General features: G+C 42.3%; 1 protein-coding gene across 1 annotated transcript in view; it reads left to right on the plus strand.

Moving 5' to 3' along the window:
• LOC138437849 (antigen WC1.1-like) overlaps positions 1–23,904 on the plus strand; it is a 56,218-nt gene extending 32,314 nt beyond the window's left edge. Inside the window, exons 5-15 of the mRNA XM_069585820.1 lie at positions 1,437–1,529; positions 1,606–1,920; positions 3,012–3,326; positions 18,065–18,106; positions 18,195–18,509; positions 18,763–18,795; positions 19,358–19,495; positions 19,885–19,977; positions 20,246–20,329; positions 20,850–20,984; positions 23,613–23,904. Of these exons, the coding sequence (XP_069441921.1) occupies positions 1,437–1,529; positions 1,606–1,920; positions 3,012–3,326; positions 18,065–18,106; positions 18,195–18,509; positions 18,763–18,795; positions 19,358–19,495; positions 19,885–19,977; positions 20,246–20,329; positions 20,850–20,984; positions 23,613–23,758 (1,709 nt within the window). The 3' untranslated portion in view covers positions 23,759–23,904. The remainder of the gene's footprint in view (positions 1–1,436; positions 1,530–1,605; positions 1,921–3,011; positions 3,327–18,064; positions 18,107–18,194; positions 18,510–18,762; positions 18,796–19,357; positions 19,496–19,884; positions 19,978–20,245; positions 20,330–20,849; positions 20,985–23,612) is intronic.
• Positions 23,905–25,837: the final 1,933 nt, after the last annotated feature.

Here is a 25,837-nt window from a genome sequence, read left to right on the forward strand (position 1 = left end):
GTTGCAGGCAGATTCTTTACCATATGAGCCACCAGACTCAAAAGCCCTACACTATTGATACTAAGTCTAAAATAGATATCACCTGGAGAATCTCATAGACATGGAGCCTGATGGGCTACAATCCATAGTGTCACAGAGTCAGACACAATTGAAGTGACTTAGCATGCACTCACACATAATAACCTATTGTATAGCACAGGGAATGCTACTCAGGGTTCTGTGGTGACCTAAATAGGAAGTAAATCCAAGAAAGAGGGGATATACATATACATATATATATATGTACGTATGTATATATGTGTGTGTGTATGTTATTGTTATTGTTTAGCTGCTGAGTTGTGTCCAACTCTTTTGTGACCTCTTGGACTGCAGCCTGCCATGCTCCTTTGTCCATAGTATTTCCCAGGCAAGAATACTGGAGTGGCTTGCCATTTCTTTCTCCAGGGGATCTTCCCAACCCAGGGATGGAACTCCAGTCTCCTGTTTGGCAAGCCGATTCTTTACCATTGAGTCACCTAGGGAGGCCATATGTATAACTTACTAAATTTGCTGTACAGCAGAAGCTACCACAATATTGTAAAGCAATTATACTCAAATAAAAATTAATGAAAATAAATAAAATAAATTCCCTGTTAGGTAACTCTAAGAGCCAAATACCGTGGGAAATTTTTTAATGTTTCTTTTTCCTCTCAGTTTTCCATGAGATCTCTTTTATGTATGTATTTTTTAAAACACAAACATTGTAGATAAAAAATTGTACAAATCCTTCAGAAAGGATCTTGTTTTGCTTCTTCTATTTAAGGGATAGATTTAAGGACAGACCAACTTATTTAAATCCATTCTTAATGCAAAGCTTGGCTTAAAACAGGATTTGTGGCCTTGTCAGTACCAGGCCTGGAAAATCCCATGGACGGAGGAGCCCGGTAGGCTGCAGTCCATGGGGTCGCGGAGACTCGGACACGACTGAGCGACTTCACTTTCACTTTTCCCTTCCATGCCTTGGAGAAGGAAATGACAACCCACTCCAATGTTCTTGCCTGGAGAATCCCAGGGATGGTGGAGCCTGGTGGGCTGCTGTCTATGGGGTCGCACAGAGTTGGACACGACTGAAGTGACTTAGCAGCAGCAGCAGCAGTATCAGGGCTCTTCATAGAGAAAGGAAGCACTAAAATTATGATAACTTTACTGGTATGTTGCAGCTTTCATCTCAGCTCCATCACAGGGTCATTTTTTCTTTCTTTTGAAATTTTTACTTTATATTAGGGTATAGCCGATTAACAGTGTTACTATAGCCTCAGGTGAACAGCCAGGGACTCGGCCACACATATACATGTATCCGTTTCCCCCCAAATTCCCCTCGCCTCCTAAAAATTACTTAGTTTAACTGAGTTTCCTGTTAAACCCTCCCAACCCTTTTATCATTGCTGTTTCTTCAGGAAATCAGACCCAGGCGCTGCCCCAGTGCAACGATTCCGTGTCTGAACCAGCAGGGTTTGCAACCTCAGAGGAGAGCGCCCCCTACTGCTCAGGTGAGGGTCCCACAGGAAAGAAGACCCTTCTCATTCCCCAAGTCCACTCCCCATTGCCCCATTTCTCTCTCCTCAGACAGCAGACAGCTCCGCCTGGTGGACGGGGGCGGTCCCTGCGCCGGGAGAGTGGAGATCCTTGACCAGGGCTCCTGGGGCACCATCTGTGATGACGGCTGGGACCTGGACGATGCCCGCGTGGTGTGCAGGCAGCTGGGCTGTGGAGAAGCCCTCAATGCCACGGGGTCTGCTCACTTTGGGGCAGGATCAGGGCCCATCTGGCTGGACGACCTGAACTGCGCTGGAAATGAGTCCCATGTGTGGAGGTGCCCTTCCCGGCGCTGGGGGCGGCACGACTGCAGACACAAGGAGGACGCGGGGGTCATCTGCTCAGGTCAGCACTCCACACTGTCCACAGGCTGGGGGAGGGGTGGGGCCCTGGAGGACGGGGGTCTGAGCCCCAAGGGAGAGATGCTGAAAGGACCAGAGAAGGAGGCTTCCTCCCATGGATCCTGTCTTTCCAGCAGACAAGAAGATGAGGTGCTTTTACTTCCTCCTGCAGCAGCTGACAATCTGGTGCTTTCTTCTCAATAGTGCTCCCTGGCAGAGCCTTTTCTCACAGTTTTTCTTGAAATCAGGGCTCACCCTTCTGGTACATACGGTAGAGAAGTCTTAAAGCCACTGTGCTAGTTTTTGTTTGTTCTGTAACAAATTGCCACATAGTCAATAGTTTAAAACAACATATTTATTTCCTTACACGTCTCTAGCTTAGATGTCCAGCAGGGATCTCACTGGACTGGGATCAAGGTATGAACAGGGCCACAACACTTCTGAGCCTCTGGGAAAGAATCTGTTTCCTGTCTTTTCAAGCTTCTAGAAGCCGCCTGCCTTCCTTCACTCATAACCCCCTTCTGTTCATCATCAGACCAGCAACGTTCCACCTCTCTGACCGTTATACATATTCACATCTCCCTGTAGCCAGAATGAGGAAAAGGATTCCCCTTTAAAGGATAGTGAGTCTAAGAATGTGATTAGACTGTGCTCAGGTGGTTAATCCACCATATTTTAGGTTAATCTCACCTTCCCAAGGTCCTTACCTTAATCAAAAGTCCCTTTTGCCAGATAAGGAAACAGTCACAGGTCCATTATTCTATCTGCCTCCACACTGTCCACATCACATCCCTTTCATACCCTCTCTTGGATGTTTTGTCAGGAAGCAGGAGTCAGCTCCCTCTCCCTGCAGGTGTCCAGGTTGGTCTTCCTCTCAGTTCATATCCGCTACATCATGGTGGTAGAAATATTTAGAAAGACAGACACAAATGGACAAAGTCAGGTGAAAAGGAGACAAGTTTCACTCTGGTCGTCTAATGGATTTGCTTCCTCAGCCTGATCACAGACGAATGTTCACAATTTTGGGGAGACAGGAAAACCCAGAGCACTGAGTGGGGTGCTCACTGTGTCCTGTCTCCTCCCTTTCAATCTTAGAGTTCCTGGCCCTCAGGATGGTCAGCGAGGACCAGCAGTGTGCTGGGTGGCTGGAAGTTTTCTACAACGGGACCTGGGGGAGTATCTGCCGCAGCCCCATGGACGATGTCACCGTGTCCATCATCTGCAGTCAGCTTGGCTGTGGGGACAGTGGAACCCTCAGCTCTTCTGTTGCTCTTAGGGAAGGTTCTAGACCCCGGTGGGTAGATTTAATCCAATGTCGGAAAACAGACACCTCTCTCTGGCAGTGTCCTTCTGACCCATGGAAATACAGTTCATGCTCTCCAAAGGAGGAAGCCTACATCTCATGTGCAGGTGACTTATGTCTGTTTCTGTGTCTGTCCCAACCCTGTAGGAAGTTATTAGTGAGATTTGATATTTTAAAATCTAAATGATGGGTTTAAGTTGAGTTTATAAAATGAATTTTTTTTTTAAGTAAGTTAACCTTTTATTTTTTTTAAATTTTATTTTATTTTATTATTTCATCTTTTTTTTTTAATTTTTTTAAATTTTAAAATCTTTAATTCTTACATGCATTCCCAAACATGAACCCCCCTCCCACCTCCCTCCCCATAACATCTTTCTGGGTCATCCCCATGCACCAGCCCCAAGCATGCTGCATCCTGCGTCAGACATAGACTGGCGATTCAATTCACATGATAGTATACATGTTAGAATGTCATTCTCCCGAATCATCCCACCCTCTCCCTCTCCCTCTGAGTCCAAAAGTCCGTTATACACATCTGTGTCTCTTTCCCTGTCTTGCATACAGGGTCGTCATTGCCATCTTCCTAAATTCCATATATATGTGTTAGTATACTGTATTGGTGTTTTTCTTTCTGGCTTACTTCACTCTGTATAATCGGCTCCAGTTTCATCCATCTCATCAGAACTGATTCAAATGAATTCTTTTTAACAGCTGAGTAATACTCCATTGTGTATATGTACCACAGCTTTCTTATCCATTCATCTGCTGATGGACATCTAGGTTGTTTCCATGTCCTGGCTATTATAAACAGTGCTGCGATGAACATTGGGGTACATGTGTCTCTTTCAATTCTGGTTTCCTCGGTGTGTATGCCCAGCAGTGGGATTGCTGGGTCATAAGGCAGTTCTATTTGCAATTTTTTAAGGAATCTCCACACTGTTCTCCATAGTGGCTGTACTAGTTTGCATTCCCACCAACAGTGTAGAAGGGTTCCCTTTTCTCCACACCCTCTCCAGCATTTATTGCTTGCAGATTTTTGGATCGCAGCCATTCTGACTGGTGTGAAGTGGTACCTCATTGTGGTCTTGATTTGCATTTCTCTAATAATGAGTGATGTTGAGCATCTTTTCATGTGTTTGTTAGCCATCCGTATGTCTTCTTTGGAGAAATGTCTATTTAGTTCTTTGGCCCATTTTTTGATTGGGTCGTTTATTTTTCTGGAGTTGAGCTGCAGAAGTTGCTTGTATATTTTTGAGATGAGTTGTTTGTCAGTTGCTTCATTTGCTATTATTTTCTCCCATTCAGAAGGCTGTCTTTTCACCTTGCTTATATTTTCCTTTGTTGTGCAGAAGCTTTTAATTTTAATTAGATCCCATTTGTTTATTTTTGCTTTTATTTCCAGAATTCTGGGAGGTGGATCATAGAGGATCCTGCTGTGATTTATGTCTGAGAGTGTTTTGCCTATGTTCTCCTCTAGGAGTTTTATAGTTTCTGATCTTACATTTAGATCTTTAATCCATTTTGAGTTTATTTTTGTGTGCGGTGTTAGAAAGTGATCTAGTTTCATTCTTTTACAAGTGGTTGACCAGTTTTCCCAGCACCACTTGTTAAAGAGATTGTCTTTACTCCATTGTATATTCTTGCCTCCTTTGTCAAAGATAAGGTGTCCATATGTGTGTGGATTTATCTCTGGGCTTTCTATTTTGTTCCATTGATCTATATGTCTGTCTTTGTGCCAGTACCATACTGTCTTGATGACTGTGGCTTTGTAGTAGAGCCTGAAGTCAGGCAAGTTGATTCCTCCAGTTCCATTCTTCTTTCTCAAGATTGCTTTGGCTATTCGAGGTTTTTTGTATTTCCATACAAATCTTGAAATTATTTGTTCTAGTTCTGTGAAAAATGTGGCTGGTAGCTTGATAGGGATTGCATTGAATTTGTAAATTGCTTTGGGTAGTATACTCATTTTCACTATATTGATTCTTCCAATCCATGAACATGGTATATTTCTCCATCTATTAGTGTCCTCTTTGATTTCTTTCATCAGTGTTTTATAGTTTTCTATATATAGGTCTTTAGTTTCTTTAGGTAGATATATTCCTAAGTATTTTATTCTTTTTGTTGCAATGGTGAATGGAATTGTTTCCTTAATATAAAATGAATTTTGGATGGAGCTAATTTTATCCACTGTTTCAAACTTGCTTTATTAAAATTTTTTTATATAATTGACATAACTCTCTATTGTTTGCCATTGCAACATAATAGTTATGAATTTTTGTATATTGATAAATGATCACTACAATAAGTCTAGTTATATCCATCACCATATATGTAGCTAAATATTTTTCCTATATGATAAGAATGTTTAAGATGTATTTTCTCACCATCTTTCAAATAGACAATATGGTAATCATTATGGTCACCATGCTCTCTTCACTTATTAATTTTATAACTTGCGGTTATACCTTTTGACTACCTTTGCCCACACCAAATCCACCACCTCTGGTAGCCACGAACTACTCAGAATCTCTGAACTTGCCTTTTGCTTTAAGATTACATATATAAATGAGATCATATGTTGTTTTCTTTCTCTGATTTGTTTCACTTAGCATAATGCCCTCAAGGTCCATCCATGTTGTTGAAACTGGCAAGATTTTCTTCTTTTTTATTGGTGGATATATATCTGCATTACATTTTCTTTATTCATTCATCCATCAGTGAAGACTTACATTGTTTGGCTCTTGTAAATACTGCTATAAAATACTAAAAGATGATGTTGTTAAAGTGCTGTGACCAATATGTCAGCAAATTTGGAAAATTCAGCCGTGGCCACAGGACGAGAGAAGGTCAGTTTTCATCCCAATCTCAAAGAAAGGCAATATCAAAGCATGTTCAAACTACCCCACAATTGTGCTCATTTCACATGCTAGCAAGGTTATGCTCAAAGTCTTTCAAGCCAGGCTTCAGCAGGAAGTGAACTGGGAACTTCCAAGATGTACAACTGGGTTTCGAACAGGCAGAGGAACCAGAGATCAAATTGCCAACATTTGCTGGATCATAGAGTAAGCCAGAGAATTCCAGAAAAACATCTGCTTCACTGACTGCACTAAAGTCTTTGACCATGTGGATCTCAACAAACTATGGGAAATTCTTAAAGAGATGAGAATAGCAGAGCACCTTACCTACCTCCTGAGAAACCTGTATGCAGGTCAAAAAGCAGCAGTTAGAACTGGACATGAAACAACCGACTGGTTCTACATTGGGAAAAGAGTTCGTCAAGGCTGTATATTGTCACTCTGTTTATTTAACTTATATGCAGTGTACATCATGGGAAATGCCTGGCTGGAAGAATCACAAGCTGAAATCAAGATTGCTGTGAGAAATATCAACAACCTCAGATAGGCAGATGATACCATAGCTAATGGCAGAAAGTGAAGACGAATTGAAGAGCCTCTTGTTGAGGGTGAAAGAGGAGAGTGAAAAAGCTGGCTTAAAGCTCAACATTCTAAAAACTAAGATCATGGCATCTGGCCCCATCACTTCATGGCAAATAAAAGAGGGAAAAGTGGAAACAGTGACAGATTTTCTTTTCGTGGGCTCCAAAATCTCTGCCGATGCTGTTTTCAGCCATGAGATTAAAAGAGGCTTGCTCCTTGGAAGGAAAGCTATGACAAACCTAGACAGAGTATTAAAAAGCAGAGACATCAATCTGCTGACAAAGGTCCATATAGTCAAAGTTATGGTTTTTCCATTAGTCATGTATGGATGTGAGAGTTGGATTATAAAGAAGCTGAATGCTAAAGAGTTGATGATTTTGAATTGTGATGCTTGAACACCACAATTGAATTGAAAGTCCTTTGGGCAGAAAGGAGATCAAACCAACCAACCCTAAAGGAAATCAACCTTGAATATTCTTTGGAAGGACTGATGCTGAAGCTGAAGCTCCAGTACTTTCGCCACTTGGTGAGAAGAGCTGACTCATTGGAAAAGACCCTGATGCTGGAAAATATTGAAGGCAAAAGAAGAAGGGGGCCACAGCGGATGGGATAGTTAGATAGCATCACCAGTTCAGTGGACATGAATTTGAGCAAACTTTGGGAGTTAGTGAAGGACAGAGGAGCCTGGCATGCTGCAGTCCATGGGGTTGCAAAGAGTCAGACACATTCTAGCAACTGAACACATGTTGCTGCAGTGAACATTGGGTTTTCAAGTTAGTGTTTTTGTTTCCTTCAGATAAGTACTCCAAAGTGAAATTCCTAAATCATATGGCAGTTCTATTTTTTTCTTTTTTTTTTTTAGTTTTTTATTTTTTAAATTTTAAAATCTTTAATTCTTACATGCGTTCCCAAACATGAACCCCCCCTCCCACCTCACTCCCCATAACATCTCTCTGGGTTATCCCCATGCACCAGCCCCAAGCATGCTGTATCCTGCGTCAGACATAGACTGGCGATTCAATTCTTACATGATAGTATACATGTTAGAATGCCATTCTCCCAAATCATCCCACCCTCTCCCTCTCCCTCTGAGTCCAAAAGTCCGTTATACACATCTGTGTCTTTTTTGCTGTCTTGCATACAGGGTCATCATTGCCATCTTTCTAAATTCCATATATATGTGTTAGTATACTGTATTGGTGTTTTTCTTTCTGGCTTACTTCACTCTGTATAATCGGCTCCAGTTTCATCCATCTCATCAGAACTGATTCAAATGAATTCTTTTTAACGGCTGAGTAATACTCCATTGTGTATATGTACCACAGCTTTCTTATCCATTCATCTGCTGATGGACATCTAGGTTGTTTCCATGTCCTGGCTATTATAAACAGTGCTGTGATGAACATTGGGGTACATGTGTCTCTTTCAATTCTGGTTTCCTCGGTGTGTATGCCCAGCAGTGGGATTGCTGGGTCATAAGGCAGTTCTATTTGCAATTTTTTAAGGAATCTCCACACTGTTCTCCATAGTGGCTGTACTAGTTTGCATTCCCACCAACAGCGTAGGAGGGTTCCCTTTTCTCCACACCCTCTCCAGCATTTATTGCTTGCAGATTTTTGGATCGCAGCCATTCTGACTGGTGTGAAGTGGTACCTCATTGTGGTTTTGATTTGCATTTCTCTAATAATGAGTGATGTTGAGCATCTTTTCATGTGTTTGTTAGCCATCCGTATGTCTTCTTTGGAGAAATGTCTATTTAGTTCTTTGGCCCATTTTTTGATTGGGTTGTTTATTTTTCTGGAATTGAGCTGCAGAAGTTGCTTGTATATTTTTGAGATGAGTTGTTTGTCAGTTGCTTCATTTGCTATTATTTTCTCCCATTCAGAAGGCTGTCTTTTCACCTTGCTTATATTTTCCTTTGTTGTGCAGAAGCTTTTAATTTTAATTAGATCCCATTTGTTTATTTTTGCTTTTATTTCCAGAATTCTTGGAGGTGGATCATAGAGGATCCTGCTGTGATTTATGTCTGAGAGTGTTTTGCCTATGTTCTCCTCTAGGAGTTTTATAGTTTCTGGTCTTACATTTAGATCTTTAATCCATTTTGAGTTTATTTTTGTGTGCGGTGTTAGAAAGTGATCTAGTTTCATTCTTTTACAAGTGGTTGACCAGTTTTCCCAGCACCACTTGTTAAAGAGATTGTCTTTACTCCATTGTATATTCTTGCCTCCTTTGTCAAAGATAAGGTGTCCATAGGTGTGTGGATTTATCTCTGGGCTTTCTATTTTGTTCCATTGATCTATATGTCTGTCTTTGTACCAGTACCACACTGTCTTGATGACTGTGGCTTTGTAGTAGAGCCTGAAGTCAGGCAAGTTGATTCCTCCAGTTCCATTCTTCTTTCTCAAGATTGCTTTGGCTATTCGAGGTTTTTTGTATTTCCATACAAATCTTGAAATTATTTGTTCTAGTTCTGTGAAAAATGTGGCTGGTAGCTTGATAGGGATTGCATTGAATTTGTAAATTGCTTTGGGTAGTGTACTCATTTTCACTATATTGATTCTTCCGATCCGTGAACATGGTATATTTCTCCATGTATTAGTGTCCTCTTTGATTTCTTTCATCAGTGTTTTATAGTTTTCTATATGTAGGTTTTTAGTTTCTTTGGGTAGATATATTCCTAAATATTTTATTCTTTTCATTGCAATGGTGAATGGAATTGTTTCCTTAATTTCTTTTTCTACTTTCTCATTATTCGTGTATAGGAATGCAAGGGATTTCTGTGTGTTGATTTTGTATCCTGCAACTTTACTATATTCATTGATTAGCTCTAGTAATTTTCTGGTGGAGTCTTTAGTGTTTTCCATGTAGAGGATCATGTCATCTGCAAACAGTGAGAGTTTTACTTCTTCTTTTCTAATTTGGATTCCTTTTATTTCTTTTTCTGCTCTGATTGCTGTGGCCAAAACTTCCAGAACTATGTTGAATAGTAGCGGTGAAAGTGGACACCCTTGTCTTGTTCCTGACTTTAGGGGAAATGCTTTCAATTTTTCACCATTGAGGATAATGTTTGCTGTGGGTTTGTCATATATAGCTTTTATTATGTTGAGGTATGTTCCTTCTATTCCTGCTTTCTGGAGAGTTTTTATCATAAATGGATGTTGAATTTTGTCAAAGGCCTTCTCTGCATCTATTGAGATAATCATATGGTTTTTATTTTTCAATTTGTTAATGTGGTGAATTACATTGATTGATTTGTGGATATTGAAGAATCCTTGCATCCCTGGGATAAAGCCCACTTGGTCATGGTGTATGATCTTTTTAATGTGTTGTTGCATTCTGATTGCTAGAATTTTGTTGAGGATTTTTGCATCTATGTTCATCAGTGATATTGGCCTGTAGTTTTCTTTTTTTGTGACATCTTTGTCAGGTTTTGGTATTAGGGTGATGGTGGCCTCATAGAATGAGTTTGGAAGTTTACCTTCCTCTGCAATTTTCTGGAAGAGTTTGAGTAGGATAGGTGTTAGCTCTTCTCTAAATTTTTGGTAGAATTCAACTGTGAAGCCGTCTGGACCTGGGCTTTTGTTTGCTGGAAGATTTCTGATTACAGTTTCAATTTCCGTGCTTGTGATGGGTCTGTTAAGATTTTCTATTTCTTCCTGGTTCAGTTTTGGAAAATTGTACTTTTCTAAGAATTTGTCCATTTCTTCCACGTTGTCCATTTTATTGGCATACAACTGCTGATAGTAGTCTCTTATGATCCTTTGTATGTCTATGTTGTCTGTTGTGATCTCTCCATTTTCATTTCTAATTTTATTGATTTGATTTTTCTCTCTTTGCTTCTTGATGAGTCTGGCTAATGGTTTGTCAATTTTTTTTATCCTTTCAAAGAACCAGCTTTTGGCTTTGTTGATTTTTGCTATGGTCTCTTTTGTTTCTTTTGCATTTATTTCTGCCCTAATTTTTAAGATTTCTTTCCTTCTACTAACTCTGGGGTTCTCCAGTTCTTCCTTTTCTAGTTGCTTTAGTTGTAGAGTTAGGTTGTTTATTTGACTTTTTTTTTGTTTCTTGAGGTATGCCTGTATTGCTATGAACTTTCCTCCTAGCACTGCTTTTATAGTGTCCCACAGGTTTTGGGTTGTTATGTTTTCATTTTCATTAGTTTCTATGCATATTTTGATTTCTTTTTTGATTTCTTCTGTGATTTGTTGGTTATTCAGAAGTGTGTTGTTCAACCTCCATATGTTGGAATTTTTAATAGTTTTTCTCCTGTAATTGAGATCTAATCTTAATGCATTATGGTCAGAAAAGATGCTTGGAATGATTTAGATTTTTTTTGAATTTATCAAGTTTAGATTTATGGCCCAGGATGTGATCTATCCTGGAGAAGGTTCCATGAGCACTTGAAAAAAAGGTGAAATTCATTGTTTTGGGGTGAAATGTCCTATAGATATCAATTAGGTCTAACTGATCTAATGTATCATTTAAAGTTTGCATTTCTTTGTTAATTTTCTGTTTAGTTGATCTGTCCATAGGTGTGAGTGGGGTATTGAAGTCTCCCACTATTATTGTGTTATTGTTGATTTCCCCTTTCATACTTGTTAGCATTTGTCTTACATATTGCGGTGCTCCTATATTGGGTGCATATATATTTATAATTGTTATATCTTCTTCTTGGATTGTTCCTTTGATCATTATGTAGTGGCCTTCTTTGTCTCTTTTCACAGCCTTTGTTTTAAAGTCTATTTTATCGGATATGAGTATTGCCACTCCTGCTTTCTTTTGGTCTCTATTTGCGTGGTATATCTTTTTCCAGCCCCTCACTTTCAGTCTGGGTCCCTTGTTTTGAGGTGGGTCTCTTGTAAGCAGCACATAGAGGGGTCTTGTTTTTGTATCCATTCGGCCAGTCTTTGTCTTTTGGTTGGGGCGTTCAACCCATTTACGTTTAAGGTAATTATTGATAAGTATGATCCCGTTACCATTTACTTTATTGTTTTGGGTTCGGGTTTATACACCCTTTTCGTGTTTCCTGTCTAGAGAATATCCTTTAGAATTTGTTGGCGAGCTGGTTTGGTGGTGCTGAATTCTCTCAGCTTTTGCTTGTCTGTAAAGCTTTTGATTTCTCCTTCGTATGTGAATGAGATCCTTGCTGGGTACAGTAATCTGGGCTGTAGGTTATTGTCTTTCATCACTTTAAGTATGTCTTGCCATTCCCTCCTGGCCTGAAGAGTTTCTATTGAAAGATCAGCTGTTATCCTTATGGGAATCCCCTTGTGTGTTATTTGTTGTTTTTCCCTTGGTGCTTTTAATATTTGCTCTTTGTGTTTGATCTTTGTTAATTTGATTAATATGTGTCTTGGGGTGTTTCGCCTTGGGTTTATCCTATTTGGAACTCTCTGTGTTTCTTGGACTTGGGTGATTATTTCCTTCCCCATTTTAGGGAAGTTTTCAGCTATTATCTCCTCAAGGATTTTCTCATGATCTTTCTTTCTGTCTTCTTCTTCTGGGACTCCTATAATTCGAATGTTGGAGCGTTTCATATTGTCCTGGAGGTCTCTGAGATTGTCCTCATTTCTTTTAATTTGTTTTTCTTGTTTCCTCTCTGATTCATTTATTTCTACCATTCTATCTTCTATTTCACTAATCCTATCTTCTGCCTCTGTTATTCTACTATTTGTTGCCTCCAGAGTGTTTCTGATCTCATTTATTGTGTTATTCATTATATATTGACTCTTTTTTATTTCTTCTAGGTCCTTGTTAAACCTTTCTTGCATCGTCTCAATCCTTGTCTCTAGGCTATTTATCTGTGATTCCATTTTGATTTCAAGTTTTTGGATCATTTTCACTATCAATATTCGGAATTCCTTCTCAGGTAGATTCCCTACTTCTTCCTCTTTTGTTTGGTTTGGTGGGCAACGCTCCTGTTCCTTTACCTGCTGAGTATTCCTCTGTCTCTTCATCTTGGTTATATTGCTGCGTTTGGGGTGGCTTTTTTATATTCTGGTAATTTGTGGAGTTCTCTTTATTATGGAGCTTCCTCACTGTGGGTGGGGTTCTATCAGTGGCTTGTCAAGTTTTCCTGGTTAGGGAGGCTTGTGTTGGAGTTCTGGTGGGTGGAGCTGGGTTTCTTCTCTCTGGAGTGCAGTGGAGTGACCTGTAATGGGTTATGAGACATCAAAGGTTTTGGGATAATTTTGAGCTGCCTGTATATTGAAGCTCAGGGGAGTGTTCCTGTGTGGCTGGAGAATTTGCGTGGTATGTCTTGTTTTGGAACTTGTTGGCCCTTGGGTGGAGCTTGGTTTCGGTGTAGGTATGAAAGCATTTGATGAGCTCCTATTGCTTAATGTTCCCTGAATTCAAGAGTTCTCTAATGTTTTCAGGCTTTGGATTTAAGCCTCCTGCTTCTGGTTTTCAGTTTTATTTTTACAGTAGCCTCTAGACTTCTCCATCTATACTGCACCGATGATAAAACATCTAGGTTAAAGATGAAAAGTTTCTCCACATTGAGGGACACTCAGAGAGGTTCACTGAGTTACAAGGAGAAGAGAAGATGGAGGGGGTAGTTAGAGGTAACTGGAATGAGATGTGGTGAGATCAAAAGAGGAGAGAGCAAGCTAGCCAGTAGTCACTTCCTTATGTGCGCTCTATAGTCTGGACCACTCAGAGGTATTTACAGAGTTATACGGGGAAGAGGAGAGGGAGGAAGTAGACAGAGGTGACCAGGAGGATAAGAGAGAGGAATGAGAAGGAGAGAGACAAATCCTGCCAGTAACCAGTTCCTTAGGTGTTCTCCACCGTCTGGAACACACAGAGATTCACAGAGTTGGATAGAGAAGAGATAGGGGAGACAGAGGCCACCTGGTGGAGAAAAAGGAGAGTCCAAAGGAGGAGAGAGTGGTCAAGCCAGTAATCTCGCTCTCAGGTAAACTTGGGTAGTGAAGTTTGCGTTTTTAAATGTACAAAATTGACAACAAAAACCTAGGAGCAAAGATTAAAAATCTAGAGTAGAGGTTGGATTTTTAAAGATACAATATTAAAGCAAAGCAGAAGGAAAAAGGAAGAAAGAAAAAAAAATTATTTAAAAAAAGAAACAAAAAACAAACAAACAAACAAACAAAAAAAAACCCCACCAACAACCATCCAAAGACTATATATGGTGTTTGCCTTAAAAAAAAAAAGTCTTTTTTTTTTAATAGTAATAGTAGGTTATAGAAATAAAAATTAGAGGAGAAATAGAAGACTTAACAATTAAAAAAAAGTTAGAAAAAAAAGAAAAAAGAAAAAAAACAAAAAACAAAAAAACAAACAAAAAAGAAATGATTTTAAAAATATTAAAAACATATCTGGCCCTTCTCTGATGTTATGGGCCGTGTGGGATCACTTCCAAGGTGGTTCCCTCTGTTTAACTTCTTCTGTTTGCTGGTTTTTTAGGCTCACTAGTTCAGTCGCGCTGTGGGGAGGGGGGATGCTGCAAACAAATAGCACTGTCGTGTGCACACAGTGTCTCAGCCCCGCTTGACCTGTCCCTTCTCGCGGCGCACAAACCGCTCCAGCTCTACGATGCTCAGCCGGGAACCGTCTGGGGCCGGCCCTAGGCTGCGTGCACTTTCCCGGACCAAGCCGCTCAGGTTCGGCGCTCAGGCAGCCCTCAGAGGCACAGATTTGGCTGGGACTGCGCTTTGTGCCCTTCCCAGGTCCGAGTAGCTCAGGAGTTTGGCAAGCGCGATCGCCAAGGCTTGTCTCCTTTTCTGCTGCTGCTGCTCAGCTTTCTGGGTGGACCGCTGGCGCCCCCCGTGAGGCAGATTGTGACTGTCCAGCACCCCCAGAAGTCTTAGCAAAGGAGCCTGCTTGCAGTTAGGTAAGTGAAGTCTCTCCAGGTCTGCAATTGCCCCTTTCCAGTCCTTACAGCTCTGGCTGCCTGTCCCCGGGGGGGGATGGTCTGCAGCCGGCTTTTTCCGTTCCATCCTTTGTTCTGTGCTCAGTCCTGGCGGTGTCTTATGTTCGAGCTTTTCGCGTGGTAGCTATCCCACAGTCTGGTTTGCTAGCCCAAGTTAGATCGTTCTGGTTGCGCGTGGGGCGTTCCTGCCCGATTCTTACAAAGCACTGCAGCCCGCCCCTCCTGCGCGTCCCTGCCCTGCCCCCACTTCCCAATGGCGGATGCAGGCGTCTGTGCTGCTTTTCTGCTGGGGGAGTTACTGGTGGGCTTGTAATCTGTTGGTTTTAATTATTTATCTATTTTTCCTTCCTGTTATGTTGCCCTCTGTGTTTCCAAGGCTCGCCACAGACTCGGCAGGGAGAGTGTTTCCTGGTGTTTGGAAACCTCTCTTCTTAAAATTCCCTTCCCAGGACGGGCTTCCCTTCCCGGGACGGAGCTCCCTCCCCACCTCCTTTGTCTCCTTTCTCATCTTTTATATTTTTTCCTACCTGTTTTTGAAGACAGTGGTCTGCTTTTCTGGTTGCCTGATGTCCTCTGCCAGCCTACAGAAGTTGTTTTGTGGAGTTTGCTCAGCATTGAAATGTTCTTTTGAGGAATTTGTGAGGGAGAAAGTGGTCTTCCCGTCCTATTCCTCCGCCATCTTTTTCAGCAGTTCTATTTTTAATTTTTGATGCACCTCAACTGTTTCCATAGGGGCTACATCAATTTACATTCCCTCTAACTGTGCAAAAGCTTTCCTGTCTCTTCACATTCTCCTCAACTCCTGTTATTTCTTCTTTTGGATAAAAGCCTTTCTAGAGGATATGAGGTGATATCTCATTGTGGTTTTGATTTGTATCTTCTGATGATTAGTAGTGTTAAGCACGCTTTCATGTACCTATTGGCAAGTTGTATGTATTCTTTAAAAAAATGTCTGTTCAGGTTCTCTGCCCATTTTAAAAAAATCAGATTTCCTTTTTGCTACTGAGTTGTTTGAGCTCCTTGTGTACTTTGCATAATAATCCTTACCAGAAATATAATATGCAAATATTTTCTCTACTTCCATAGGTTGCTTTTTCATTTTGTTGATGGTTCCCTTAACTGGGCAGAAGCTTTTTAGCCTTATGTCATCACAATCGCTTGTTTTTACTCTTGTTCCCTTTGCTTTTGGTGTCAAATCCAAAAAAAATCATCACAAAGAATGACATCAAGGATTTTATTTTCTGTTTTTTCCTGTAGAAATTTTATGGCTTCAGGACTTGTGATCAAGTCTTTAATTTATTTTGAGTTAATTATTGTGAATGGTGTAAGATAGTGGTCCAGTTTCATTTTTTGCATGTGACTGTCCAGTATTCCCAATGCCATTTACTGAAAACGCTGTCCTTTCCCCACTGTATATTCTTGGCTTCCTTGTCAAAAGTTAATTTACCATAGAAATGTGGGTTTACTTATGAGCTCTCTATTCTGTTCCATTGATCTCTGTGTTCATTTTCATACCAACAACATACTGTTTTGATTAGTATAGCTTTGTAATATAGTGTGAAATCAGGAAGCACAACACCTCTAGCTTTGTTATTCGCTCTCAAGATTGCTTTGATGTTCAGCATCTTTTGTGGTTCCATGCAAATTTTAGGATTATTTCTTCTGTATCTGTGAAAATTTCTATTGGAATTTTGATATGGATTGCAGTGAATCTGTAGATTGCTTTGGATAGTATGGGCATGTTAATAATATTAGATCTTCCAGTCCATGAGAAGAGAATATCTTTTCATTTATTCGAGTCATCTTCAGTATCTTTCATCAGTCTCTTATAGTTTTCAGTGTACAGGTCTTTCACCTCCTTGGTTAAATTTATTCCTAGGTTTTTAATCCATTTTTCTTGCAAATGTAAATAGAATTGTTTTCTCCTTACGGCAGTTTCTTGTTAGTGTATAGAAATGCAACTGATTTTTGTATATAGATTTTTCATTCTACAACTTTACTGATTGTATTAGTTCTCATATTTTTGGTGAAGTCTTTAGTGTTTTCTACATATAATATCAAGTAAGGGAGTTTCTTTCCTCATGATTTGGATGGTAAAGAATCTGTCTGCAATGCAAGAGACCTGGGTTCAACTCCTGGGTTGGGAAGATCCCCTGGAGGAGGAAATGGCAACGCACTCCAGTATTCTTGTCTGGAGAAACCCATGGACAGAGGATCCTGGTGGGCTATATTCCTTGGGGTCACAAAGAGACAAAACATGAGGGAGCGACTAATACTTTCATTTTCCAATCTGGAAAACGTGTCAATTTTTCCTCTTCCTTTCAGATTTGGATACCTTGATTTTCTTTTTATTGCCTGATGGACCTGGATAGGACTAGCAAAGCTAAGTTGAATAAAAGTGGTGAGAGTAGACATTTTTGTCTTGTGTCTGATTTCAAAGGAAAAGCTTTTTTTTTTTTTATAGTCAAGTATGATGTTAGCTGTGAATTTCTCACATGGCCTTAATTATGTTGAGATGCAATCCTTCTATACCTACTTTGTAAAAGAATTTTTACCATAAATGGATGTCAAATATGTCACTTTTTCTGCATCCTTTGAGGATACAATTTTTATCTTCATTTTGTTTATTTGGTGTATCACATTGATTAATTGTGAATGTTGAACTATCCTTGCATCTGTAGAACAAATATCACTAGATCATGGTGTATGATTCTTTTAATGTTATTGTCAAGTTAATTCAGTTTTCTAATATTTTGTTGAGGATTTTTGCACTTATATTTATCAGAGTATTAGCCCATAATTTTCTTTTCTCATGGTGTCCTTATCTGGCTTTGGTATCAGAATAATGTTGGCCTCATAAAGTGAATTTGGAAGTGTTCCTTTCTTCTGTTTTTGGAAGAGTTTGAGAAAGCTCTACCAATAAATACTGTTACATTGGGAATTGAGATGTTGACAGTAAATGTTGAATGAAATAAATAAATGTTGGGGAGGGCGACAAATAGTCAAACCATAGCACCTTATTCCTTCTACATTTCTCTCTCTGTTTCTCTTTTTCCTTCCTTCCCCCTCCACATACACAAACCCACAGCTAAGAATGTGATGAGAGATATTTCAAAAGCAGAGGCTCACTCTCTTCCTTGCCTCTCTTTTTTCATCTCTTTGTCTTTTCCATTTGAAGGCCAAAGAGGCATTAAACTGTTAGACCTTTTATTGATGATGTTTTCCCTACAGTTAAACCCTGTGAACTGAGAGGTGGTAAAGTCTTTGACCATGAAAATGAGCAACCCCTCACAGAGGTCCTGCCATCATTTTCACAGAGGTTCTCTGCATAGAGGGGGTAGGAGGTTTGATAGGATGATCTGGAAAGAATATTCAAATTTTGATACTTTATGACAGGTACTATTTATCCTTATTTTGTGTGTGTGTGTGTGTGTGTGTTGTTTTGAATTTGTATTTATTTCTATCAGCTTCAATTCTTTTATATACATATTTTCAGTCTTTTGTTCATTGTTTGTAGGAAGAAGACCCAAGAGCTGTCCAGCTGCTGCCCCCTGCACAGGTACGTCAGCTCCACCCACTCCCCTGTGGCTCCCAGGGGCTCCTTCCTCCCACCATGGGAGTCACAGGAGGGGCTGCTGCCTTTTCAGACAGAGAGAAGCTCCGGCTCAGGGGAGGAGACAGCGAGTGCTCAGGGCGGGTGGAGGTCTGGCACAGCGGCTCCTGGGGCACCGTGTGCGATGACTCCTGGAGCCTGGCAGAGGCCGAGGTGGTGTGTCAGCAGCTGGGCTGTGGCCAGGCCCTGGAAGCCCTGCAGGCTGCGACGTTTGGCCCTGGAAATGGGAGCATCTGGCTGGACGAGGTGCGGTGTGGGGGCCGGGAGTCCTCCCTGTGGGACTGTGCTGCGGAGCCCTGGGGGCAGAGCGACTGCAAGCATGAGGAGGATGCTGGTGTGAGGTGCTCTGGTGAGCGAGGGGCTTGGGGTCCACCCTGGGTGAGCTGGGGCAGCATGGGGTAGCAGGCTGAGCCGGGTATGGTTGGGAGTTTGTATCCTGACAGCATCTTGGTGCTGGGGCTCTGATCTAGGATCAGGGAGCTGGGAGGACTGGACACTGATGTTGCAGAGACTGAGGGGTGATTTCAGGCTCAGGAGGGTAAAATGAGCTGCCCTGTGTTCTGGCATATCACTCTGCTCCAAGCTGCTGTTTTTCTCTTTAGGTGCAAGGACAGCATTGCCCGCGACTACAGCAGGTACTGTGATCCATCCACGGGCAGGGGAGAATACTCAAATACTGGGGACCTGTTCTGTGGGCTCTCTGACAGCTCAGAAGAGGAAAGAGTGAGGAGCCGTGGCTGTTGGGGAGGAGCCAGGGCATTACTTTGGGGAAATCCCCTGCCTTGGTTCCCAAGGTCAAATGTTCTCATGCCTGGGGGTCCAAGGAAGTCTGGTTCCCATGTTGTAGAATCTAAGGAACTCCCACTTGCCCCTGTGTGTTGTTCATCATCAGTGAGGTGCGGATCCCAGGACTGTTTGATGCTCTGTCTCCTGAAGCCCAAGGAGAGGGGATGAGCTGGGTCCTCAGAGGCTGTCTCGGCAGGGCAGCTCCCTGGCAATCCCTGGCTCTGCCTCAGGGCCACATTGGCCAGAGTGGAGTTGACTTGTCTCAGGAGGAGACCCAGAGGAGGCCAGTCTGTTAGTGTACTTGTGTCTGAGGCTGGGACGCCATCATCTGGAGCTCCCTGGAAATGCTGGCAGGGGTTTCTCTGTGCCTCTGTGTGACCTTCTCCAACCTTCTTCCCTTGTTTTCCTTAGGGACAAGAACAACCTCAAATCCTCTCCCTGGTGTCTTCTCCCTGCCTGGGGTCCTCTGCCTCATCCTGGGGGCACTTCTCTTCCTGGTCCTTGTCATCCTGGTGACTCAGCTGCTCAGATGGAGAGCAGAGCGCAGAGGTGGGCGGCAGGGGGAACTGGGGACCAGGGAGAGTGTGTGGAGGCAGGAGATGGGGCAGATGTTAGGAGGGGAACCTGGGCCAGGTCTCTGTTCTTAGTCTGAAGACTCCATGTGCTCCATGCTGAGCTCTAAGGGCTGAGTAGACAGAAGTTCTTAGGACTAGGGCGTGAACTCTCATAAGTCATGTACTCTCCTTTGAGACCAGACAAGTTGGGGCTGAGCTGTGGATTCAGGTCAGATGAGGGGAGAAGGTGCCGACACGGTGCACAGGGTGGGAGGTTAAGCTGAGGCCTTGGCAGCCCCCGTGTGAGCACTGGGGAGATGAAGGTGGGCTGGCTGGATCGGGGTGTCTGGGGCGGCTTCTCTGACCTGCTGGGGGACCTCTCAGCCTTATCCAGCCATGAAGATGCTCTTGCTGAAGCCGTGTATGAGGAGCTCGATGACTTTGTGACTCGGAAAGAGAGTCTTCTTGGTAGTCCAGGTAGATGTCTCTCTCTGCCTTCCTGGGACCTCTGGTTGTCACCACTTACTGGGTGTGCGGGTCTTCTCAGCATCCACAGACCCTGCATGTGCCCCAGGCTCACAGAGGTGGCTCTCCAAAGTGGCAGGATGGCCTCTCGAGCCCTGTGAGCCCCCAGCCTCCATTTACATGGCAGGAGCCAGGCTTGTCCCTTCCCAGTCTTAACACAGGTCCCGTGGGTGTGGGGAGGGTCGTTCTGTGTGTTCTGTGATGTTTGTCTCCACATTAGGCCTCCTGTCAGATGACTCAGTGATTAAACTGCCGTATTACACCAGGGACGGTGAGGAGTACAGTGACTACAGATCTGCACCAGGTAAAGAAGGTGAACCCACCTCGGCTGGGCTTTGGGGAGGACAGTTTCCCTCCTCATAGTGACGAGATGCAAGGGGGACAGTCTTCCTTTGATGGACCAGAGGCATCCCTTGTGTCCAGATGGGATTCATCCTTCTCCTTCTCTGGCTGTTCTGTGGTGTCTCACATTGGGGCTGGTCTCTCTGTGTCCAGAATCACAACAGGCACACAATGTTTTAAAAAATAACATCTGTAAAGCACAATTTGTTGAAGTACTTTAGTAATGTTCAGTGGCATAAGAGTAGCTTTGTGATATGTAGTTTCCTTCAGGAAATCTTAAGATATATAGAATCATGTTTTGGTTTATGGGTACATCAAAATGAAACATGGTCTTAGAGAAGAAGTCTTTTAAATCAAGAAGTCACTGGTGCCTCTATTTAGCAATTCAGAAACTCTTGATCATAAGGGATCTTAGATATTTCCCAGACCAACCCACTTACTGTGGTTTCATCAGATCCCCTTGTCTCTCTTGGAACCCCCAGATCAGAGGACTGATGTCTCTGCTGAAAATTACGATGATGCTGAAGAGGTGTTAGTGCCTGGGGCTCCTCCTGCCTCTCAGAGGAGTGAGGAAAAAGTGTTCCCAGAGGAGAATGGGGTGAGATCCCCCCAGAAAGGTGAGTGGGGTCAGCTGATCTACTATTTTTCAATCTGGAAAGGGTGAATTTGTGCTCCTCAATGCCCAGCCTTCTTAGAGATTCAAAATATAGGTAATCTCATACATTTGATAGCATCATCTTGACCATATGCCATATTTAATGCCATTAGATTCCTTGTAAGGAGTGAGGAATCACACTACTTTTGGCATTTATGTCTCCATAATGTGACATAAACTTATCATTTTATATGTGATATGCTTGCATTAAGATTTATAGGTTATGGAATTTCCTGGTAGTCCAGTGGTTAGGACTCTGTGCTTTTACTGCTAGGGCTTAGGTTCAACTCTGGTCAAGGAACTAAGATCCCACAAGCATTGTGTCATGGCCAAAAGAGAAATTTATTGATTAATTGAGCATATTTATAAAGAAAACTAAGTGCCAAAGAATTGATGCTTTGGAACTGTGGTGTGGACTGCAAGGATATCAAACCAGTCAATCCTAATGGAAATCAGTTCTGAATATTCATTGGAATGACTGATGTTGAAGCTGAAGCTTCAATACTTTGGCCATCTGATGTGAAGAACTGACTCATTGGAAAAGAACCTGACGCTGGAAAAGATTGAAGGCAGGAAGAGATGGATGACAGAGGATGAGATGGTTGGATGACATCACCAACTCGATGGAGCTGAGTTTAAGTAAGCTCCGGGAGTTGGTGATGGACAGGAAAGCCTGGAGTGCTGCGGTCCATTCAGTGGTAAAAAGTCAGCCACAAGTGAGTGGCTGAACTGAACTGATACATGAAAGGTAGAGATTTAAAAATATATATTGCAGTATTGAATTGGGTGAAACATTTTTATAATCTAAGATGAGCTCTGTTCATATGTTAATATTAACAAGTACAAAGTCTATGATACATGGTGACCTTAACATTAAGCCATGGTGGTGGGTCATAGACTCCGCATTTGTGATCAGTTCACTGGGCTGGAAGAAGCACAAGCTGAAATCAAGATTGCTGGGGGGAATATCGATAACCTCAGATATGCAGATGACACCACCCTTATGGTAGAAAGTGAAGAAGAACTAAAGAGCCTTTTGATGAAAGTGAAACAGGAGAGTGAAAAAGTTAGCTTAAAGCTTAACATTCAGAAAACTAAGATCATGGCATCCAGTCCCATCACTTCATGGGAAATAGATGAGGAAACAGTGGAAACAGTATCAGACTTTATTTTTTTGGGCTCCAGAAATCACCGCAGATGGTGATTGCAGCCATGAAATTAAAAGACCCTTACTCCTTTGGCTCAGATGGTAAAGCATCTGCCTGCAATGCGGGAGACCTGGGTTTGATTCCTGGGTCAGGAAGATCCCCTGGAGAAGGAAATGGCAATCCACTCCAGAACTCTTGCCTGGAAAATCCCATGGATGGAGGAGCCTGATAGGCTACAGTCCATGAGGTCGCAAAGAGTGGGACACGACTGAGCGACTTCACTTTCTTTCCTTTCTTTCTTTACTCCTTGGAAGGAAACTTATGACCGACCTAGATAACACATTAAAAAGCAGAGACAGTACTTTGCCAACAAAGGTCCGTCTAGTTAAGGCTATGGTTTTTCCAGTAGTCATGTATGGATGTGAGAGTTGGATTGTGAAGAAGGCTGAGCGCCGAAGAATTGATGCTTTTGAACTATGGTGTTGGAGAAGACTCTTGAGAGTCCCTTGGACTTCAAGGAGATCCAATCAGTCCATCCTAAAGGAGACCAGTCCTGGGTGTTCATTGGAAGGACTGATGCTGAGGCTGAAATTCCAATACTTTGGCCGCCTCATGCGAAGAGTTGACTCATTGGAAAAGACCCTGATGCTGGGAGGGATTGGGGGCAGGAGGAGAAGGGGATGACAGAGGGTGAGATGGCTGGATGGCATCACTGACTCAATGCACATGAGTTTGAGTGAACTCCGCGAGTTGATGATGGACAGGGAGGCCTGGCGTGCTGCTATTCATGGGGTCACAAAGAGTTGGACATGACTGAGTGACTGAACTGAACTGAACTGAAGGTCTAATTTGCTGTAGTTATTTCAGTAGCCAGGAGAAGACACTCATTCACTATAAAAGAATATTTCTCCATTTGAGGGCCTGTGCAGTTTCTGGGGAGGGGTCATCTGTGGCTGTACCTGTGATACTATTTGTGAACATTTGGGATCAGAGGTCATCAACTAAGAGCAGATTTGGGTTGTGAGTGAGGAATTCAGATTTTTCCTGTCTCCAGTCTCCCTTTTATTGTGAATTTGCATCTATCACCTGTGAAAGGAGAACATTTAAATTCCTTTTTATGATTCTTCCTGTTGTTGAGCATCTCCTTGGTATTGTGTAGTCTGGAAGCAGGTCTTCCCAGAGCTCCTGTGTGAGCACAGCCTCAGCTCCTGTGATGCAGGATTTCCAAAGGAGCTGAGGCCCCAGAAACCACATAAACTGGATCTGAGAGGAGAGCTGGGATCTATCCTCACTGTAACTGATGTGAAATAGCCTGAGCCTCCTCCCCACTCCTGGGTCCCAGGGGTGCTTTGTCATCACCACTTGCTTGACTCCCTTCCACTGTAGGGCTCTGTCCTGTCCCCATGTCTCAGTTCTAATCAAACTTCTCTTTACTATTTCAGGCTCTTCTCTGAACTTCTCCAGAGAGGTGGCTGATCCTGGGGAAGGAGAAGAGAGCCCCTGGCTGCTCCAGGGGAAGAAAGGGGACCCTGGGTATGATGACGTTGAGCTAAGTGCCTTGGGAACACCTCCAGTAACTTTCCCATGATCTTGTATTAAATATGAGATGAAGACTCAGATATTCTAATTGCTTGTATTTCAGTAGAGTAGTGCTGACCTGTAACTCTTTTATATGGAAATTGCTCAAAATGAAATATTCTGAATAAAGTAACTTTTTGCTGTGTTGGTAATTTAGCAAGTTCCACGTCAAATGCTTTTAGAGGATTGGTCCTCAAACACCATTTTCCTTACAGAAAATGCAAGATGAGTGAGCTGACCTGCTCTCTCACCTGTCTTAGAGGCTAATGAGAGCATGATTTTACCCTGGATCACAAATGCTCCAGGTCACTCTTATTTAGAAAAGGATGTAAACTTGGTCCACATTCACACACTCCTTCCTAACAAGATGAACTCATGGAAAAAAACCCAATCATGAACTTTCCTGGATGCTCTCCCTGAGATGGCGCATCACCTGTTTGTAACCTGTTCTTGGGCCCAAGACTGGGTGTGAGTTTCAAAGCGGAAGGTTGGCTGGTAGGAGAGAATGGATACAACTTTCCTTATCCTGCCTAAATGTTCACAGGCCAGTTCAAAATCTAACTGTACACAGCCACATCTTCCTTTTTCCTCTCTCATTTATTCCTTAAGTGGATACAGACACCTCTTTGCTCTTCTCCCTCATCTAGCTGATTATCCAGTCTTTACAAATCCTTCCTTTCCTCTCCATCCCTTCCTACTATTTCTTCAGGATGCTGCTATTTCTTGTCTCTCCAAGAATCTCTCCTTCTAAGTGAATTATATATCTGCAAGTTGATGGAGGGCAAATTGATGCTCACCCACACCCTGTATTCAGGTGAGGCAAGGGGGCAAAAGTGGAGACCTAGGCAGAGGGGATCCAGAAGAATGGATGTAGACAGAAAGATCAGGAACAGTTGGCTATTTATGTTTCAGAGATGTGGATATAACTGATCTCTTAGAGGAAGAATTTCAGACCAATGGGATTCTTTGAAAACATCTATTTTCAGATGTTTCAAGATTGTTTCAAGGTTGCTTTAATCTGGTTACTACTGAAAATGTAATTGTGATCCTGCCATGATTCCTCAGGGTAGAGAGAGCTGTCATGTAGGAGTGACCAAGTAAAGATTACATTTACACAACACCCCAACCCTCCCACCACCACTCCTACCAACACCGATTCCATTGTGGACATCATGGAGAAGCTGCTGAACTAATATAAAACCTGAGAGTGCTGGGCGGTTTGTGAGCTGGACCCATTACTTGGTTGATGACTCTGGAACGTTTCCAGGGCTCCAAACTACACTCCTGTTTGCAGGTTCATAGTTTTAGGCTGTGCTTGGGGATGGGAAGATACCCAGGGAGAACAGCTTACATGGCTATTCACCACTGGGAAGTAGCGAAATAAATGACTAATGATGAAATAAAGCATACACACCAAGAAACTCAGGGAACTCCAAGAAAACACAGACAAAGTATTAAACAAATTCAGGAAGAAAACATATGAACAAAATAAGATTGAAAAATATTTGTCATCATCATTATTATTGTTTTTAATTTTTGGTTGCCCTGGGTCTTTGTTGCTGCACATGGGCTTTCTCTAGTTTCAGCAGGCAGGCACTACTCTTCTTTGTGGACAGCAGGCTTCTCTATGCATGGGCTTCTCTTACTGTGGAGGACAGGCTCTAGGCACCCAGGCTTCAGGGCTTGCAGCAAGCCACCTCCTATTTGTGGTTTGTGGGTCCTAGAGCTCGGGCTCAGTAATTATTGAGCTAGGATGAGTTATTCTGCAGAATAAAGTCAGTTTTTTTTTTTTTAACAGAGAGAGAAATCCTAAAAAAAGGAAGTAAATAAGGAGTTTGCTGATGGTTTAGTGGTTAGGATTCGATGCATTTACTGCTGTGGTCTGGATTCAGTCCTGGTAAGGAACTGAGATCCCTCAAGCTTTGCAGTGAGACAAACAGAATGACAGAAGGAACCAAACAGAAAAATGAACCAAACATCAATTCAGTTGCTTAAGGTTCAGTTCAGTTCAGTCCAGGGGCTCAGTCGTGTCCGACTCTTTGCAACCCCATGGCCTGCAGCACACGAGGCTTCCCTGTCCTTCACCAAC

Source organism: Ovis canadensis, chromosome 3 (assembly GCF_042477335.2).
Source record: "Ovis canadensis isolate MfBH-ARS-UI-01 breed Bighorn chromosome 3, ARS-UI_OviCan_v2, whole genome shotgun sequence".
Classification (NCBI taxonomy): domain Eukaryota; kingdom Metazoa; phylum Chordata; class Mammalia; order Artiodactyla; family Bovidae; genus Ovis; species Ovis canadensis.